Source organism: Pongo pygmaeus, chromosome 14 (assembly GCF_028885625.2).
Source record: "Pongo pygmaeus isolate AG05252 chromosome 14, NHGRI_mPonPyg2-v2.0_pri, whole genome shotgun sequence".
Taxonomy (NCBI): domain Eukaryota; kingdom Metazoa; phylum Chordata; class Mammalia; order Primates; family Hominidae; genus Pongo; species Pongo pygmaeus.
Genome location: NC_072387.2, coordinates 118878047 through 118897314, shown reverse-complemented (window position 1 = coordinate 118897314; position 19268 = coordinate 118878047). Strand labels below are relative to the sequence as shown.

Below are 19268 nucleotides of genomic sequence, written 5' to 3'. Positions count from 1 at the left end.
AGAAGCCCAGACAAAACCGTGGCTCCCACACTTCTAGCATGTGACCGGGAGGTTCATGGAACCTCTCTTTGTGTTTGCTTTTTCATGAGTAGCAAGGGGAGGAACCTGCTTCTAGACTGGGCTGTGGATAGGGGGAGATGACATATGTCAAGGTTTTGGTATAGTCTCCTTCCTAAACTCAGTGCTGAACAAATGTTGGTTATTGTCATTTTAATTACATGATTTGAAGTATTAGATTCAAAGTGCTAATTCATATTATGGCATAGAAGGTCATTTTAGATTCCTGTGCACACACATAAACACACATTTTGTTTTTATCATAGGATTCTACCTAAATATCCACAATATGTCATCAACTCCAAAACCACCCGTAACTCCTACGATGTATGTCTGGTTTGAACCGGATAGGCTCCACCTGAAGAGTTTGACAGATGACAGCAAATCACACATTCCAAATCTTATTGACTTCACCATCTCTGATTACATAAGCACTGGATTTCAGACGTAAAGAAAGTCTCTCTTTTTTCCTCCTCTAGCTGGTACAGAAAATCAAAGCATTTTAAGCCACAAGAATGGAATGTTTTTGTACCAGGGAAGATGTGAAAGAGGAAGTTTTACGGAAGTGTTCGATTGCTGCCTTTTTAAAGATCTCTCTCAGCAGCGTGGCCCTCTCTGTTCCTGTGCCATGAGGGACATACAGAAGCTGAGCCTTAGGCTGGCATGTAACCAGGCTCTGGCTGCCCCACCCAACAGGCCTCCGAGGGCTCTGCAGTCTTCTTTCCTCCTGTTTCCTCTCCTTGTCCATTCTCAGCCACCCTCACTTCAAAATGCTGGGTTTATTTTCATCATTAGGTTTTAAATCATTTAAATTCGTAATTCCTCACAGCTACATGATGAATCCAAGTCCAGACCCCAGCTGACGTCCAACAAGAGAGGGTGGACACAGCTCTGGGCAGAGCTGCACAGAGGCAGAGACGTGCACTAGGAGCAAGACCAGACCCCACTTACTCCCCGTATTTTAAACCTCTAACTCCAAATCATAACTTTGCATAACAATTATTATTTCAGTTATTCTCACATGACTCCAATGGGAAGGAGCCTTCTACACTAATAGTGACGATACTAGCCAACGTTTCCACTGCACTCACTCCGTCACTCACTACCATACTCTGAGGCTACTCCTGGCCTACAGATGAGCAAAGGGAATCACAGAGAGGTTGCATGATTTTCCCAAATGCCCCAGCCAGGGAGATGTAGATCCTGAATTAAGTAAATTCTGTGCCTTCAACTAATAAGCCTGCTGCTTTTAACAGTTCAAGCATAGTTATCGATGCATACTCATAAATTGCAAAAGACAGTCAGTCACCCTATATTGAGGATATAATCTCTCTAAATGGCAGCAGTCATGGAAGATTCGATTTTATAGGCCTACACACCTAAAAGCTATGATTTTGCTAACAGCTATTGATGTATATCAATTGATTTCTGCAATGTCCTATATCAATAGGACAAAGAAAAGCATTTTATCTTCAATTGTGCCACATGTATATATCCTGCACGCTACAAAGGAAACTTCAAAGATGGGGAGTGCATATGGAACACACTGATAAGAAAGCGTTTTATGTATCATGTGTAAGAATCGTCACCAATGGTAACTGTGTCAGCAAGGGGACAAGGCCAGGCTGGAGTAGATTTGGACTGGGACATGGACCATGATCCACCCAGGTTCTTAGGAGCTCAGGCCAACTCACCCAGCAGGTCTGTCAGAAAGAGGTGGTCACTCCAGACCCAGAGGAAGGCCCAGTGGACAAGGCGGCTTGGGGTTGCCCGGCACAAGTGGCAGGATGTCCTACCAGGTGGGAAGAGACTGGCAGGAGAGGTTGAGAGAAAAAGAAACACCGACTACATCAGCTGAACAGTGACTACACTGGCGAGGCAGACGGGCTTTGTCCAGTGTGTGATGCTATTTGCTACAGCCACATGGGCAGGTTTTGGAAAGAAGGAGACAGGTTCACACACATATGTGGAACTGTGCAGGTGTCCCTCTCAAATGGCAGTGGTGTCTCCAAGCAGACATTTGAGCCATGCTCTGCAAACTTCATTGGTCTATGAGGGCCACACCTCCAGTGACCAGTGACATCACAACCACTGGCAAAGTCAAGGAAGTGTCCTCTAAAATCTGAGCCTCTTTCACATCTCCATATGGTTCATTATTTAAGATACAAAAAAATAAATTTCTTTTATTTATAAGGAATAAACAATGTTAAAGAGACAGAGACAGATGGCCGGGCATAGCGGCTCACGCCTATAATCTCAGCACTTTGGGAGGCCAAGGTGGGCAGATCACCAGAGGTAAGGAGTTTGAGACCAGTCTGGCCAACATGGTGAAACCCCGTCTCTACTAAAAATACAAAAATTAGCCAGGCGTGGTGGCAGGCACCTGTAATCCCAGCTACTCGGGAGGCTGAGGCTGGAGAATCGCTTGAACCTGGGAGGCGGAGATTGCAGTGAGCTGAGATCGCACCATTGCATTCCAGCCTGGGTGACAATAGTGAAACTCTGTCTTAAAAAAAAAAAAAGAGAGACAGAGACAGAAAGAGATGACAGAGAAAGAAAGAAAGAGAGAAGGAAGGGAGGGAGGGAGGAAGGAAGGAAGGAAGGAGAGAGAGAAGGAAAGAGAGAGAAAGAGAGAAAGAAAGAGAAAGAAGGGAGGGAAGGAAGGAAGGAGAAAGAGAAAGAGAAAGAAAGACAAAGAGAAAGAGAAAAAAAGGAGTGGAACAAGAGGCAGAGGTCTATTTTGGAAGCGAATTCAGAGCCTCCTTGTCCAGACACAGAAGCAGGTTTATCAACCATTTTTAGCAAACATCTGCCTCGTGGTCCTTCAAGGTAAGGTAAGTCCTTAACTTGGTGAGAAACATAATGACTGCCATGTTTTCAGTCCTCAACAAGCTGGATTACACAGTTTAAAGCCCCTTCTCCTAAACTTCTGAAGACAAATATGTTCTGAAATCCAGATTTTAAAAAAGTGAATGTAGTGTTTATATCCTTGGTAGGTTTGAAGCAGTGTCTCCAATCAAATATTTTAATTCGGGGAGAACCCTATATGAATATTCACAGTCAGAGAAATATGTAAGAATTATAAATACACTTACATCAATCAAGTTTAGATTTTGTTGCTAAATAAGTTCAGGTTGGGTCATGTTTTTTATGAGCACATGAGTCATACGTGAATGTTTGTTTTTCAGAACTTTTGGGAATTTGAAATTATAAGTAAGCAATCAAGGACGTAGACCAACATGCTTTAAATTCATAATTTTATTTACTCATAACAACCCTGAGAATGTTTATGACATTTAATTGACTGACTGCAGAAGTGAGGCTGGAGTGTTTGACTCTCTCCCAACACAAGAAGGACTTTCTCTTTTATACCCTGAAGGTAAATACACTGCTTGCACATCTAGCATCAAGCAAACATCTTTACTCAGCAAACAACTGTGTCACCTCACTGATAACCAACTCCACCCCTAAAGGAAGTGCTGAGACAAAGAATGGAGAAGATGTCAAAGAACCAGTTAACGACAATCACTCATGTCAAATTCCCCAAGGCCCAGCCATCTCTGTCGCCTTGCATCATCAAGGAGACTGTATTGGATGTGACAGAAAAGCAATATTTATTAACGATTTTTGAGTTAGGAGGTTTTATAGTTAAATTGAAATTCAAAATATGTTAATCTGACCTGAGATTGAAGGGTGAGATTGAAGAGGCACCAAGGTAAGATGCTGTGCAGTGAGGGAAGCTGGGGCAGGAAGGGCCCAGCCAGGGTCATGGGACTGCATGGCAATATGCCAGCACCTGCCCTGCTTCGAGAGAAAAAGACATGATAGCCACAATGCTCGCGGCACCTCTTTTTATACACGTGACTGGGAAAACGGCCTCCATCAAATAGGAAGTGCAAGGGCCAGAAACAAAACTTTGAAAAGAGCCTGAGTATCTGGAGAAAAAGTCTATTTCTAGCTGTTTTCCCCAAATCGTGACTATCTGGACATTGGCCTTAGGTTTTTATGTCAAAACAGAGAGTATAAGTTTGAGTGTAAGTTTTTTTTTTGTTTTTTTTCTGAGACGGAGTCTCGCTCTTGTCACCCAGGCTGGAGTACAGTGGTGTGATCTAGGCTCACTGCAACCCCCACCTCCCAGGTTCCTGTGATTCTCTTGCCTCAGCCTCCCGAGTAGCTGGGACTATGGGCACCTGCCTCCACGTCTGGCTAATTTTTGTACTTTTAGTAGAGATGGGGTTTCACCATGTTGGCCAGGTTGGTCTCAAACTCCAGACCTCTGGTGATCTGCCTGCCTCGGCCTCCCAAAGTGCTGCGATTACAGGCGTGAGCCACAGCACCCGACCAAGTTTCTAAACAACACAGCTGGCCATCACCTCCTCAAGGACAAACAGCATCAGCAGTCAGTGGCCAGGACTGCTGGAGATAGGCCCTTCCTCTCTGCTGGGAGATGGACCACTGGGCACCATCTCTGGCCTCCTGCCTTGCCTGACCTTGAGCAGGCTGCTACTTAACCTCTAGGACTCAGTGTCCTCATTCATCAAACAGGGACAATATTAGTAACAGTCTCATAGAGTTATTAGAAGAATTAAGTGAGAATTAATTACTGAGTGTTGCGCCTGACACTCAAAATTTTAGTGAAGGTAGTTTCTTGCGGAATTTTATATGCATGTGCAGTTGTGTGCGCATGTTTATTTACGTGTTTATTATGTGAATACACCATCTTAATGACGGTGTATTTGGTACATTTATATTTGGCTTAATGATGGTCTATTTTCATAATAAAAATCATAATGATGCTACTATATTCAAAAATATGAAAAAGAAAGGAGAAGGGCTAAGATGCTGATTTTAGCAAACAGTTCTCTTGCTGAAGTAGAGGCAGTTAAATTTATCTGTGATGCAAATTCCTTTACTGTATGGAATCATTTGAAAACCATTCATACAAATAATTGAGAATCGAACAGATTGAAGTTCAAACATCAACTCTGCCCCATGCTGGTTAGTTAACAAAGCAACCATAGTTCTCAGTCACTTCGTCTGCAACATGGGGAAATCAATTATAATCTTCCACAATTATCATGAGTAGACAAAGAGAAAATCTATGAGAAGTGCTCAATGACAGCTGTTATTAGCTTCAGAAGTATCACAAGGGTGACAACAAAACCAACAACAGCAGCCAAAACAATGTGTCATCACATAATAAATTTAACCATTTAAAAGTAAAGTAGAAGTTTGAAATTTTTAAGATATATTCAGACCACAAATATAGGTTCTCTGGCCAAAATTCTCTTATGCTAGCTATTTAATAACATTGTGGATTAGGCAGATCATACTGCTGTCTTAACCTCATACAATATTTTTTGAAAACATTCATACAAATCAAAGTCATGCGGAAATATATTGCGATATTCATCTATAGGCTTCATGCAATAGATCTACACATTGATGGTCCTGTATGAGTAGCTGGAAATCAAGGTGATAAGTTTGGTCAGAGTCACTAGTGGAGAGTGCTGAATGACTGGTACCCAGACTTACCGACAATTGCATTCTGACCTTCACCTGCCGGGCTGGGAGTCTTTCAGGTAGTTGGAGTGCCATGCAGGGGAAAGCACAGGGCCTCATGTTGCTCCTTGCTGATTAGTGCTCAGGTCTCCCTTCCCCTTCCTTCTGTTAAATAGCTCCCATCCCTACGCAGGAGCCAAATGTACTTCTTCCTTCTGTCCTTAACTTAGGGGCCCAGGATGGGCCTAAGACCTGGGCTGAGCCACCAAGATGGCCTTTTGGCAGAGAGACAAGTTGCTCTTAAGTTAGGGGAGCCTAGGGCAGCACGTGGTCACATTCTCTTCTGTGTTAGAAAACACATACAAAATAAAACTGATGTGTGTGTGTGCGCGTGTGCGTGCATGTGCCATGTGCATTAGTGTGACAGAGAGAGAGAAGCCGCATTTGAGTTCCTGCATCTCACATCCCTGTGGCAAACATAACCTCTGCTCTCTTCAGCTATGCCATCATCTCAACACTCCCTCTTTTTCTTTTTTCTTTAAATGTGTTAGAGTTGGGAATCTAACACTACCAATCAAAAAGTTCTGATGAACAGAAATTTGAAACCAAACGTACCTTAGTTTGAAATCCACCTCTGTCATTTACCAACTATTCCAGCTAAATATCCTTGAACAAGTGACATATCTGGCTTCTGATTTATTATATATAACATCAAGAACAGAAGGCAGGACGGAAGCCACTGACCCAATTCCTCCCATTCTCATTTCAAAGTGAAATGTCCTTGCTAACTTACACAGGTAGTCTAACCACTCATATAATGGCTACACTGTCCACCTAGGGTAACAAAAGCTCTGTTAGTTCTAAAATTTTTATGATCTTCTAGATTAAAATAAAGACCTAGCGTAGTTTGTTTTTATAGTCATTAGAGGTGGCAATCCCTAGAAAGTCGTAAGTTAGTTTTGCTTAAGCAATTCAAAATAAAGACAGACATGCAGACTTTGACTTTGTGCTTTCTCTTTCATTTCCCTTAAAATCTCAGTGACACGAGGAGATAAAGACAGTATTGCCATTTTGTAGGCAGCATTGTTGTGGAGACAATTTAGGCATAAAGTCAGCAGGGCCTGGATTCAGATCTTTGCTCCTGGGTGACATCTCACTATACAATACAGACACAGCCTTGCACCCTCTGCTTAGCTGTGGATGAGGATTCAGTGAGTGAACAGAGACAAACACGTCAGAGAGTGCCTGGCACATGGGACGTGCCCCATGAACTGTGCTGATCATGACTGTGACTGTCACTTAGGTTATTAATAATGGAGTCTGTGAGAATCTGATGAAAGCACCTCCTGTCTTGAACTTTTGTCTTGGGAGCACCTTCAAACTACTTACTAAGTAAATCGCTTATTATACCACATGATTATGAAGACTCACCTCCAAATAGTATTTAAGTTTTCCCTTACCTCTTTTTAAACATTATGTGACACTCTCAGATTAGGTTCACTGTTCATAATAAGCCCTTAGCAGAAACCAAACCTTCACAGGAGCTGCTTGCCGTGGCTTCCCCGTGACAGGTACGGCTCCCAGCAGGATCACAAGTTCAAGCGCGCGGTGACTCAGCTTTTCCTTTCATGGCCACATGGGTTAGAAACAGGTCACACGCTCTGAGTCAAACACTGCTTGCTTTCAACTTAGCATTCAAAATTTGACCCTCACTCACAAATGTTATCCTGCAACACCACAATCATTTCCACCATTAATCTATACAAAAAGAGATTCAGAATAACTTTTTGGATTTAGGAACCTAGCTTTTCTGGGACTAAACCCATCTAAGCTATTTAAAGTATGCTGAAGATAAACAATGAATGACTATTTCTGGCTTTCATTAAATCTCAATTCCCAAAAGCAGAAATTACATTCGTTCCCCAAATATAACGTTTGTATAATATACAAAGGGTAAGAAACATTGAAATAGCCCTTGTAAAACAAACAGCTGGTGGTGAGGGGGTTAGGGGGAAGCAGTCAATATAGGGAGAACCATAAGTGAAAAAGAAACTTTTGGTAACAAGCATTTGTGTTTGTGTTTCTTCATTTTTCTGTTTTTATTTTAATTTCTTGGTTTGGATTTTTGTTTTGTTTTTCTCGTCTGACTTTATGGAGAGCTCGCCATCTTGTGGAATTCCAGATCCATGCAGTCTTACTGCTATAGCTCAAAATATAGAAACCTACAGACTTTTTTTCTTGTTGTTTTAATAATCTGTGGAGGAAGATGCTTATGCAAAGTGTTATAAATACTGTTTTCATGCAGCTAAGCCTTAGGAGGTGATGTCTATATCTGTATCACTTATATTCTAAAGTTAGGCACACGTCCTATCTGCTGTTTCTAGATATCATTCCTATGTTACAAACAGGAAAGTAGTTTTACATTCATTTTATGCTGAAATAAACCTCCATAAATTTTCATGTGATACTTTCAACATTTTTAGTTCTAAAAACAGAGTCAAAGCTAAAGAGCACTTTTGTAGCCTTAATGATAAAACCGAATTACAGGTCGGGCGCAGTGGTTCATGCTTGTGATCCCAGCACTTTGGGAGGCTGAGGCAGGTGGATGACTTGAGGTCAGGAGTTCGAGACCAGCCTGGCCAACATGGTGAAACCCCGTCCCTACTAAAAGTACAAAAATTAGCCAGATGGGGTGTCATGTACCTGTAATCCCAGCTATTCGGGAGGCTGAGACAGGAGAATCGCTTGAGCCAGGGAGGCGGAGGTTGCAGCACCACTGCACTCCAGCCTGGGCGACAGAGCAAGACTCCATCTCAAAAAAAAGAAAAAAAAGGGAATTACAGCAATCTTTTCTTCTCTCTGGAGGTCTAATCACATAAAATATGATAAGTATTGAATATGCCTTTAGCTCACAGTTACTGATGCATGTATATTTTATTTTGATTCATGTATCTAGTGAGTTGTTATGAACAAAGAAGAGAGAGAATGAATTTGAAGGAAGAAGGCTTGCAAATTTTGTAGTGTTTGCTTTAGGACTTAGTGTACTTCATCCAAATTCCACTAAAAGCTGCACTGTGGAGTAAGTGAGTGAGCAGAGATGCTGTGTTCATGTGGTCACACGTAGGCTGGTTTATTCTACGTGATAGGAATAGCAATATTATTTTGAAAAAATCAGACAAGTAGATGTGACAAGAATAATGCCACTCTTAATAATAGTAGATATACTACATATAATATAGTATATACAATACATATATTAACAATAGTAGATACACTAATTATTAACAATAGTAGATATAATTATCTACTTAATAATAGTAAATATACTACATATATGTAGAATCAGGCAGCCCCCAGAATCACAGCAGATTCAGAGAGACTCCAGGGATGCCTCGTGGTCAGAACAAATTTATAGACAACAAAAGGGAAGTGCCGTAAAGAAATCGGCAGTGAGGTATAGAAACAGCTGGATTGGTTACAGGTTGGTGTTTGCTTTATTTGAACAACTGAACACTCAGCAGTCTATCAGTGGTTGAAGCATGGCCGCTGGGATTGGCCAAGACTCAGCTATTATTACAGGCACATATGCCTAAGTTGGGTTTTCAATCTTGTCTGCCTATTAAGCTAGGTTATAGTTCGTCCACAAGGACGCAAATACAGAAGCATGGAGTCCTCCTCCGGCCATATTTAGTTTGCTTTAACATATGGTATTAAGCATTTTACAAATAGCAATATCCTTTACCTATGAGTACCAATTTTAAGGAAGGGATTCAGAAGGACCATCAGTTTGTGAAAGGTTAGAAAGCTCGCAAATTCAGGTTTACATTTCTAATTGTGAACAAGCCAAACAGTTTCCAAAACTATGGAACTTAATACTCATAATTACCAAAGATTAGATACCAACCTAAATTTAAACATTGAACAAATATGAACTTCTCAAACCCAACCGACACTGCAAAAGTGAGAAGATCCACCAACATTATAAATGTGAGAAGACCTGCATAACATAAACCACAAAAAATACTGTATACATACGTTATAACGTGAAAAACAGCTTGCTTTACCGTTAAAGTTTTCCTGTGAAATTGTCATTGTACAAATGCTCCAACTGATGTATTCATGAATCTGGAGGATGGTGGGTGGTGAATATTTTCATGGAAAATGTTGTTTTGCACCCATTAGATATTTATGATACATTTTAATAAAATAACTGCTTTGTCCAAGAGAATTGAATTATTCATGATCTTCCTAAGTTCTTTCCTGTTGGAACTCCTCATAAAGTCACCCTGACTGTTTGACTTTCTAAATAGCCTAAGTGGCTCCAAACTCTTTTTTGCAAAGAGAAATGAATGTCAGAATTGAAGCTCAATACAGAAATCCTTGTTTTCTCTCACACACTCACACACTTCAACAGACTCATCCAAACCACAGATCAAGAAGTTAAATTATTTATTTAAATTTCAGATTAGATTATTCCTTTTCCTTCATCAGTGGCCATACGTCTGTAATGTCAAGCACATACCCACGTGCACACACATGCACACACACAAACACACACAGAGACACAGATGCACTCTCAGCTACATATCTGCTTGAGGCTTTGAGCTTTTGCTCGTTAGAAGGATTGGGAGCAGAGAAACCCAAAACTCTTCTCTTCCTCACAGGCTATCTCTCAACATGCAATCCCTAGAATCCAGTTAGATGCTTCCCCCCCAGGGTCAACACGTTCAATTAGTGATGTTCAAGGCAGAAAATCACAAAGTTAATCTCAGGTGGTGGCTTTTGTCAATACTGCTGTTGCATAAAAGGTATTCACTTGAGTACAAGCTTCTTCATGTCTCTGGTTTTGATTTCCTCCTTTATAATATGAAGGGATTTGATTTAAAATATTTCTAATGTCCTAGAAGCTTGGAATTTTTATATTTCTATCACTTTTGCCTGGGTTACCATACTTTAATATTAGCATTTTCTTCTAAACTTCTATTGTATTTTGGGAACAGAAAACCCTAAAATAGTCTTTCTTTGTAAATAAAACACAATTTTGATAAGGCCTTTTACACTTCTTGACTACTTTCTACCTACACAACATGACAAACCATACCCATAGCCCTGGATGTCTTCACTGAAATTTAATGATAGTAATTAGTAATGTGATTGTAAGTTAGGCCAATTCATTCTCTTCCTCTGAGCCCACCTGCACCATCACTCACCCCTCATAGCAGTGGCGGGACAGAGGTTGTCCTGTAATTTCTCCAAGCAGTTCTAGGAGTTCAGCCTCACATTGGCTCCATCACACTGGAAAGTCCCTCCTCTCTCCAGTACCCTCCTGACACTCCTGCGTCTCCACCTTGCTGTCTCAAAACCAGCAGGACTGGTTCTCTGACCACTCTTCTCCTCCCCAGCACCCTGGTTCCCTCCTAGCCTTGTCATGATGTAAATGGCACAATGACACCATGTGTTGCTCAGGCCGCAGTCACAGGAATCATTCTTGATCTCTTTACCTCATATTCCTTGTTCAGTGCATCCTTCAATCCCGACCTTCCTACTTTCAGAGCATAACCCATGTTTTCCCATTCCTCATCGCCTGCACCACCATTACCATGAGTGCCATCACCACCTCCCCACTACCATACCAGGAATTTAGCTCTCTGCTTCCAGCTGGGAATACCATACGGACATCTCCACAGACGCAACTCACCTTCAAGGTGAAAACCAATTCTCTTGCATACTCAAAACCCCCAATCACTTCCAGACAACTCTGAAGGAAATCTAAATTTCTGACCATGGCTGTTCTTTTCATGTTGTCTCTATTATCCTCCCTCTTTCTTTCCCATACAACTCTAATCTGAACTCCTGGCCTTCATGTTGTCCCTCAAACATTGAGTATGTTTCCTCAGGCCCCTGTACACTTCCATCTCCCTTGGACACCACATCAGATCTGTGAATGGCCCTCTCTGGTGTCTCTACCACAGGTACCACCTGGTAGGAGGCTCTCGATTAGCCTATCTAAAAGTAGGACACCCACCTGCTCCTCCGTTCCCCAACCCTGATTTATTTTTCATCATATCACCTCAACTATTACCAACCTGTTTATTAATGTCTCCCCAACCAGAATATAATGGCTTCAGATGGAGAAATAGCACAGCAAAGCAGAGAGAACTAGAGACTTTTTTTTGCAGGCTTAAGGCAGCCTACGTGCGTACTCAAGAGGAGGGCTTGTTGGGGAAGCTCCCCCCCGCCAATTTGTTCTCTCGATAAGCACTTGGCCTTAACCACTGTCTTGACTACATGCAGGTGAGTGAAGCAACCCTTCTCTCTCTGCGTGTGTGTGTGTGTGTGTGTGTGTGTGTGTGTTTTCTCCTATAGCATCCTTTATTTTTCTCACAAAAGTTCTCCTAAAATTGCGCAAACTCACACCATTCCTCTAGATCTAATAATAAACACCCAATAAGCCATAAATCAGGTATCAGCAGGTATCTGAAGTCAATCCACATGTCCTCAGAGTCTAGTTCCCACACCCCCTGCCACTGAATTGAGTTTGGATCAGAATCCAATTCTCTCTTGGGCTCTTCTCCCACCAACTTCTCTTCTGAACAGGATTCATTTCCCATATTGTTTCTTGTTCTCATCCTAATGCAAATCTGGACCAATCCCTGTGGCAGAGACACACTAAACCAGGCAGTTAGCAGAAGTGCAAACATTGAGATAACATTCTTCACTCACTGTCTATACAGCCTGTCACTCTCATCATTCTCCTATGACCAAGGCATCCTAATTTTAACACAAGTGCTTTCTGCCTCCATTAAAGGAAATCAGCCCCTGAGGTTATGTGTGCTGTGCATCTTAATCTATGATGTACCTTCATCCAACACCAATGAATTATCATACTTACTCAAATAATATTGCCCATTATCTCAAAACAGGGCCATGGATTAGGAATGCATAACTAATGTTATAGCCAAAATACTTAAAAGGAGTACAGGAGTTTATATACGCACAAGTTTTTTTCTGATCTGAAAACTAGAAAAATATAAATATAAGTTTGTTCACACACATACAACTTCACCCATTCAGTAAACAGTTGAAACCTTGTTATGTGGATGGTTTCAACCTAACAGTATCCAACAGTTATCTTTTACTCACCATTTTGTCTCTGAAAAGTAAGAAGATAATTTAAGACTACCAAATTGCAATCACAATTTGAAAGCATAGCTTTTAGATACAAAATACTTAGTCACTCACCGGTGTGCACATAAATTATTAAGATGAAGTCCATATTTTTCTTCAGCAGATAACCCATCCATCAACAAGTAGAAAATGAGAAAATTGCTCTGGCCAAGAGGTTGTGAAACAAGTCTGGATTTCTCTAGCAAATATGTATAAATTCTGGCTGGTTGGGAAAAGAGAAGTGATTCTGTTAAATGGCAGTATTCATTTCATTTCCATAAATTAACACATATTAATTAATTACAAGAGATACAAGGACTGTTGAGTTCTCCCTCTCCCATCTATTTACATTTTATTTTATTGTCTTTTTGCATTAGCTAGGACTTTCAATATGATGCTGAAAAGACATGGTTTAAGGGGACATCCTTCCTTGTCCCATATCCAACAAAGAACTTGGTGCACAAATATAATCTGAAACAAGATTTGCTCTTGCCTGTAACAAAGGCTTTGAAATAAGCTTTGGAATTTTCCTCATTAATATCCCACTGTTTGAGAGTCCCGGCCATGTTGACATGATGGATATTAACTTAACACTGTTCAAAAAGTGCCCCACTAAAGGCACTGACAAGCATTCCCAGCAACTGGATCAGAATTATATATGGCCACACTATGAAGGCCCAGGGAGACAGACCATGGTCCCTCACTGCCAGAAACACTGGAGGGAACCCACTGCAGCAAAGGAAAATGCAATTTGAATTCACACAGATATAGTTCAATACACAGAATGTATTTGAGGATGAAGTAGATGAGGTGTCTATGAAGTAACACATGTCCAGTGTGAACAGTGTTGTAGTCATCTTCTCCTTTTATTCTCACCACACATGTGCGCTAATGGGACTACTATCTGATGTTTATTTAGTCCTCTGTTTTCAAAACTTTACAAAATAAAATAAAATATAACCCAATGCATAAATACAAAGTGTTAAAATTTATTTGATAGTAGTTGATTAACAATGCCAAAAAGATGCAATATGGTAATCACAGCCTCAATTTTGCTTTACATATGAAGATCAGCAATTCAGAAGCTAGCACTGGTCAGAATTATGACTGTATGTTTGGCATGCTGCAAATTTCATTGTTTCTGGAGCATGTAAAATATTAATATAGGTTTATTTTTATCATTATGAATAATCAGATTATGTATTTCAATTATATTTTTATTTATGTATTTTTTGAGACACAGTCTCACTCTATTGCCCAGGCTGGAGTGCAGTGGCACGATCTTGGCTCACTGTAACCTCTGCCTCTCCGGTTCAAGTGATTCTCCTGCCTCAGCCTCCTGAGTAGCTGGGACCACAGGTGTGTGTCACCACACCTGCTAATTTTTGTATTTTTAGTAGAGACGGGCTTTTGCCATATTGGCCAGGCTGGTCTTGAACTCCTAACCTTAAGTGATCTGCCCACCTCAGCCTCCCAAAGTGCTGGGATTACAGGGGTGAGCCACCAAGCCAGACCTGTATTTCAATTTTAAATGCAAATGTGAATTATTACAGTTTTCCTCTTTGACGTAAGAATCCATTATCAATATTATTTGGGTGAGGGGTGTTAAAGAATGGCAGTTCTTAGAAAGGCAAATAAATGGTTATAATTATCTCTTACATTTGAACTTTAAAAAAACTTATATAATGAATTTGCTAAGAATTATTCTAAAGTCCAGCCACTAAAAGCAAAAATGTGATGTCTCCCAATTTAATTGTCTACAGCAAATCTGTTCTAACAACTAGAACCACTATTTACAGTGCCTTCCAATGCATTTAGTAAGTGGTCAATTTAGCTAATCAGATATCAGAGTTTTAAAAAATTTCAAAATTAATATCCCTTAGTAAGAAAAGTTGTCTAAAGAGACAAGTTTGGGAAAAGTTGCCAGGAATGCATAAAGAAAAGGTCTTTCAAAATATCCCTTTCATTGGTGACAGTAAAGCCCAAAGGTGATGGTAAAATTAGAACGGGGGTGGTGTGGAGCCCTGAATTAGCAGTAAACCTCAGTGGATGAGCATGTGAGCTTGAATATGTGTGCACAGGTCTCCATGAGAATCAATTAGGTGGCAATTTCAAGTTAAGTTTTAAATATTTTTTTCTTTTTTTTCTCCTTAAATTCTTTGCTGAAAACATTTTCTGTTTAATATTAATAATATTCATCTTGAATTAATTTACTACTCAAGAGGATATTTTTTAAAAACCTAAGACATTTTAAATAAAATTATCTTCCATTTTTTCCTAGCCTTTAGGCATGAAATATCAGATGAGAAGGGAGAATGAAATAGTCATCTTGCTACCGTTCTTGGAGAAATGGTTGGCTAACCCCCACCTACCCCAGCCAATATGCAAGCTCTGCTTGAAGCAGTATTCAAAACTAATCAAATTCCACATCATGGAGTCACTTCAATACATCTCATCTAAATTCAAAAACAGTGTAATTATTAATCAACCTGGTTAGCTCATCTCCAGCAGTGAATAAAATTGCTGTGGATTAGCGGAATTCTGATCAGCAGGGTTTCAAAATATGTATACATCTTGAGTGAGCTTTTAGATGGAAGCAAACACAAGACAGCCCAAAATTCAAATTGCCATGAAACTCTAATATTCTTTCAAATGGAGAAATGCAGACCTTTCTGTTGTGTCTGAAATGAAATGGTAAAAATGGAAGGAGTATGATGGGCTTCTAAGTTAAAAAGGTTTCAGGACACATTCATGTAAATGTTTATACATAGAAAGAAACATTCTACTAATTGAGCTCTTGACTTCTCAAGACTTCTATGGTTTAAAAGCTCTTTTATGTCAGAAATACTTTTGACTAGAAACATACTTGTAGTTCTCTACAAGTGTCCACATATTCATATACGCATTCCAAAAAGTTTTGGTGCTGAAAAATATATATGTTTGCAGATTATATGTAACATAAAATGCAATAAAGTATTTCATAGGGCTATATAGCTTTTGCTCATTATATAAAAAAAAGTGGCGGAAATAAACTTCCCTCTTTCAAGAAAGAAAAATTTCTGCCTTTGTTCTTCCCATTCAATTCCAGAAAATCCAACACCCACTCTCACTGTGTCTCATCCATCTAGTTATGGGTACATGACCACTTAGGGCCTGTTTCCAGAAAGTATTGTCATGCCTTCAATTAGCAAGCACCAAAAACATACCGTCAACTAATTAGGATAGCCAAATATTTTCCCTTTCATACCTATGCATTTCTTTCCATCTCATTATTCATGATCAGGGTGGTCATCACTTTGGTGGTATAACCTAAGTGCAAGTGCCTCCCACAGGAGTCAAATGACGGATCCTACTCTGGAGTCTGATGCTGCCAATCCCTGCAGCCCTCTGGGCTTCATTTTTCCTATCTGTAATATGAAGAAGAAAAGACGCAAAGGTCCCAAGGTCCCTCTGGACTCCAAGAGGAAGGTGCTACCACTTAAAGCACCTACCGTGTACCACACACTATTCCAGTGTCCTTCTAACATTGCCTCACTTAAATTCTGTTGCAGGCCTTTTCACATTTAAGCCCAACTGTCTTGTCTCCTAAGCCCAGGCTGTTTGCAATAAACGATGCTGCTCTTCACGTAAGATCAACTAAGCATTTCAAAACTTTTAAAAGAATGTCCTGCTAAGTATATAATTCTAAGACTAATTGATGATGGTAACAAAGATGATTATTCATCTGTTATTATGCCTCTAGTTTATTTAACATCAGGATTTGGGGAAAAAAAACACAAAGCAAAGGCCTTAATATATTTTCCATTTCATTTGCAGTAACTTTAAGGTTTAAATTTCCTAAATAGAACACATAGCCTGGCTATATTTACTGGAAGATATTTTCTATTGTTAGTAAATTTCAATTTCAACTTAAATACCCTTGGATACCTTCAGGGCACAAACATCAAAAGGCAAGTATTCTCGACATTTCTCAGAGGGACTCTGGACCTCCCTCCCTTTTGAGTTCCTCCCACTTATTTCTGGGAAAGGGAGAATCTAAGACTTGAAATAAAAGTGAAAGAAAAAGAAAACAGTGAGTGATTTAAAGAGCAATGTAACATACTGAATATTCATGGGAACGCTAAGAGTTTGGGGTGATGGTTATCCCCCTTGGACAGAAGAAGAAAATGAGGCATGGAAGATCCAGTGAGCTGCCCAAGGCCAGCGGGCACAAAGTAAATGAGCCAGGACTCAACCCCAGGCCTTGTGGCTCATAAGGACTACAGAGGGAACTCAGAGCTTGCTTCGAGTCAAGCAAACATCTGCCTTTGGAGCTTCCCGAATGCATTGCTGATGGTGATGAATTTGGCCCTCTGCACATTCTGGGTGCAGTTAAAAGCATGGCCTTATGGACTCTCAATGTCTTCCAGTCCTTTACAAGTAAGCTCTTGAGGAAAGTGTAAGAAAAGAAAAGTAAGCTCTTGAGGAAAGTGTAAGAAAAGAAAACAGTATCATCAAAAGAAACCATCCCCTAACCCACAGTAGCCATATGAGACCATAAAATACTGTATTTCCTGGTGGCCTTCTAAAAAGTCCTTCAACCTGTTTTTGGTGAACAGAATTCTCTTCAATAATGAATATTCCAGAAGAGGAGATCATTTTCTTGTCTGAGAACTTATCTGGTCAATAGCTAAGATTTACCTTGGATAAACAGAATGACTCCGTTTTGAATATCTAGCTGCTAAGTGAGATTTGGGACATGGCTGGTCCTATGCTCTTTTCACAATCCCCCTCAGCCAAATAAGATTCATGAAGATGCACCGAGGCCAGTGTTCTTGGCAACCCTTTATTAGCACTGGCTCCTTTGCAGAGGCAGCCCGATTAAACCATTAATAGCTCCATCATGATACTAGAAATAATCAACTTCAAAAGTGGTTTATTTCCAATTACATGAAAAGCAGCTGAAAGGAACACAGAAGACCATGGAGTCTGGTCCCCTAATTTTATAACCGGGTAAAGAGAATCAGTGATATTCACCTATTCACCTGAGTTTACAAACCGATGGCCAACCTGCAGTTCGATCTAGAAGGCCCTTTTCCATGTGCCCAGCTACCTTGCATGAAGATGGTTTTACAACTTGATTTGTTGCTCTCAGAAAACAGGTGACTTGCAAGTAAATTAGAAAAAGAAAGAGCTAGTTAAAAATGTTGCTATCACATATTTTTGAAGATCGAAAAAAAAGTGATTATTTGATAAGAATGAAGACAGTATATTATTTTACTTTATCTGCATATGTTCGGTGAGATAGTTTTGTATACTATATAAAAAACTGCATACACTCTAAAGTGAATGAAAACTTTATAGTTTTGTACCCTTAAAAGACAAGGAACAATCTTGTGCAGAAGAGAAAGAATTGTCATTCCCTTTCCAGGAACAGGCCCTAAGTGGTCACATATCCATAAGGAGATGGATGCAACAGGATGAAAGTGGGTGTTGGAAGTTTCTGGAAGGCAATGGGAAGGACAAGGGCAGGAACTTTTTTTTCTTGAAGGAGAAGAAAGTTTATTCCCCACTTTTTTTCATAATGAACAAAAACTGTATAGCCCTACAAAATGCTTTATTGCATATTATGTTACATATAATCTGTAAACACAGATTTTCAGGACCAAAACTTTTTGGAAAACATACATGAATATGCCATTAATATCATAAATTGACTTGTATGTCACACAATGTAAACCTCTTTGCATGCTCAGATGAAAAATACAAATTGGTAGGGATTCAGGCAATGATATTAGCAAATTACCTCAAGTCTCAAATAAAAGGTACTGTATAGCTAAAACTAAGTCATTGTTGGCAAAGTTTTCCTTTTACTTATACAGTAGCTTTTTATAAACTTGTCTGTGCGGTGATAGTATGATGTCGTATAAGTCACTCAATCCTGAGGGAGAGTGGCACTTACACCAGTGAACCTAAATAATTATATTCTGAAATAAATGATCAGATCGGGGAAAATACTGGACTAGAAGCCAGATTAGAATGTTACTTATAAATTACATTTTCCCCCAAACAAGAAACAGTCCTTACTTATCTATAGTTCATGTTTCATAAAGCTGAGCCTGGTATTTTTTTATATTATGATTTGTGGTTACATCTCTGAAGAAAGATTTGACATTAAATTATAAAAGTATAACTAATAGTAACAATGAAAGTAACAGCACCTATCAACCTTCAAATTAGTATGATACTCCCTGTCCAATAAAATGGTAACAACTATTTCATAAATGCTGATAATTTAAAGAAAAACAATCTACCATAAAGTATAAACTCAATCTGTAATCAACACTTATTTGACCTGGTTTGAGATAGAGTAGCCTCACTCCAATTTGATTAACTATTTTAGTGAATATTTACAATTCAGAATGGTTTTACAGGGGACTGATTTGAATGACTCAGCTGTCTTTAAAATGTATGTGAGGTAGTTTATGTGTTTTTTAATTTTTCTTTCATAAAGAGTCTTGGCAGCAGATGGAATTATTTAAAAGTATCACTAACGTATAACA

At 39.6% G+C, this 19268-nt stretch overlaps 1 protein-coding gene across 4 annotated transcripts in view; it reads right to left on the bottom strand.

Annotated features, from left to right (window-relative positions):
• The window catches only part of MYO16 (myosin XVI), a 719880-nt gene that overhangs the window by 287904 nt on the left and 412708 nt on the right, over positions 1-19268 (bottom strand). For all 4 annotated transcript variants that reach the window (XM_063651142.1, XM_063651143.1, XM_054446940.2 and 1 more), the window contains one exon: positions 12802-12949. In XM_063651142.1, coding sequence (XP_063507212.1) covers positions 12802-12949 — 148 coding nt within the window. The remainder of the gene's footprint in view (positions 1-12801; positions 12950-19268) is intronic.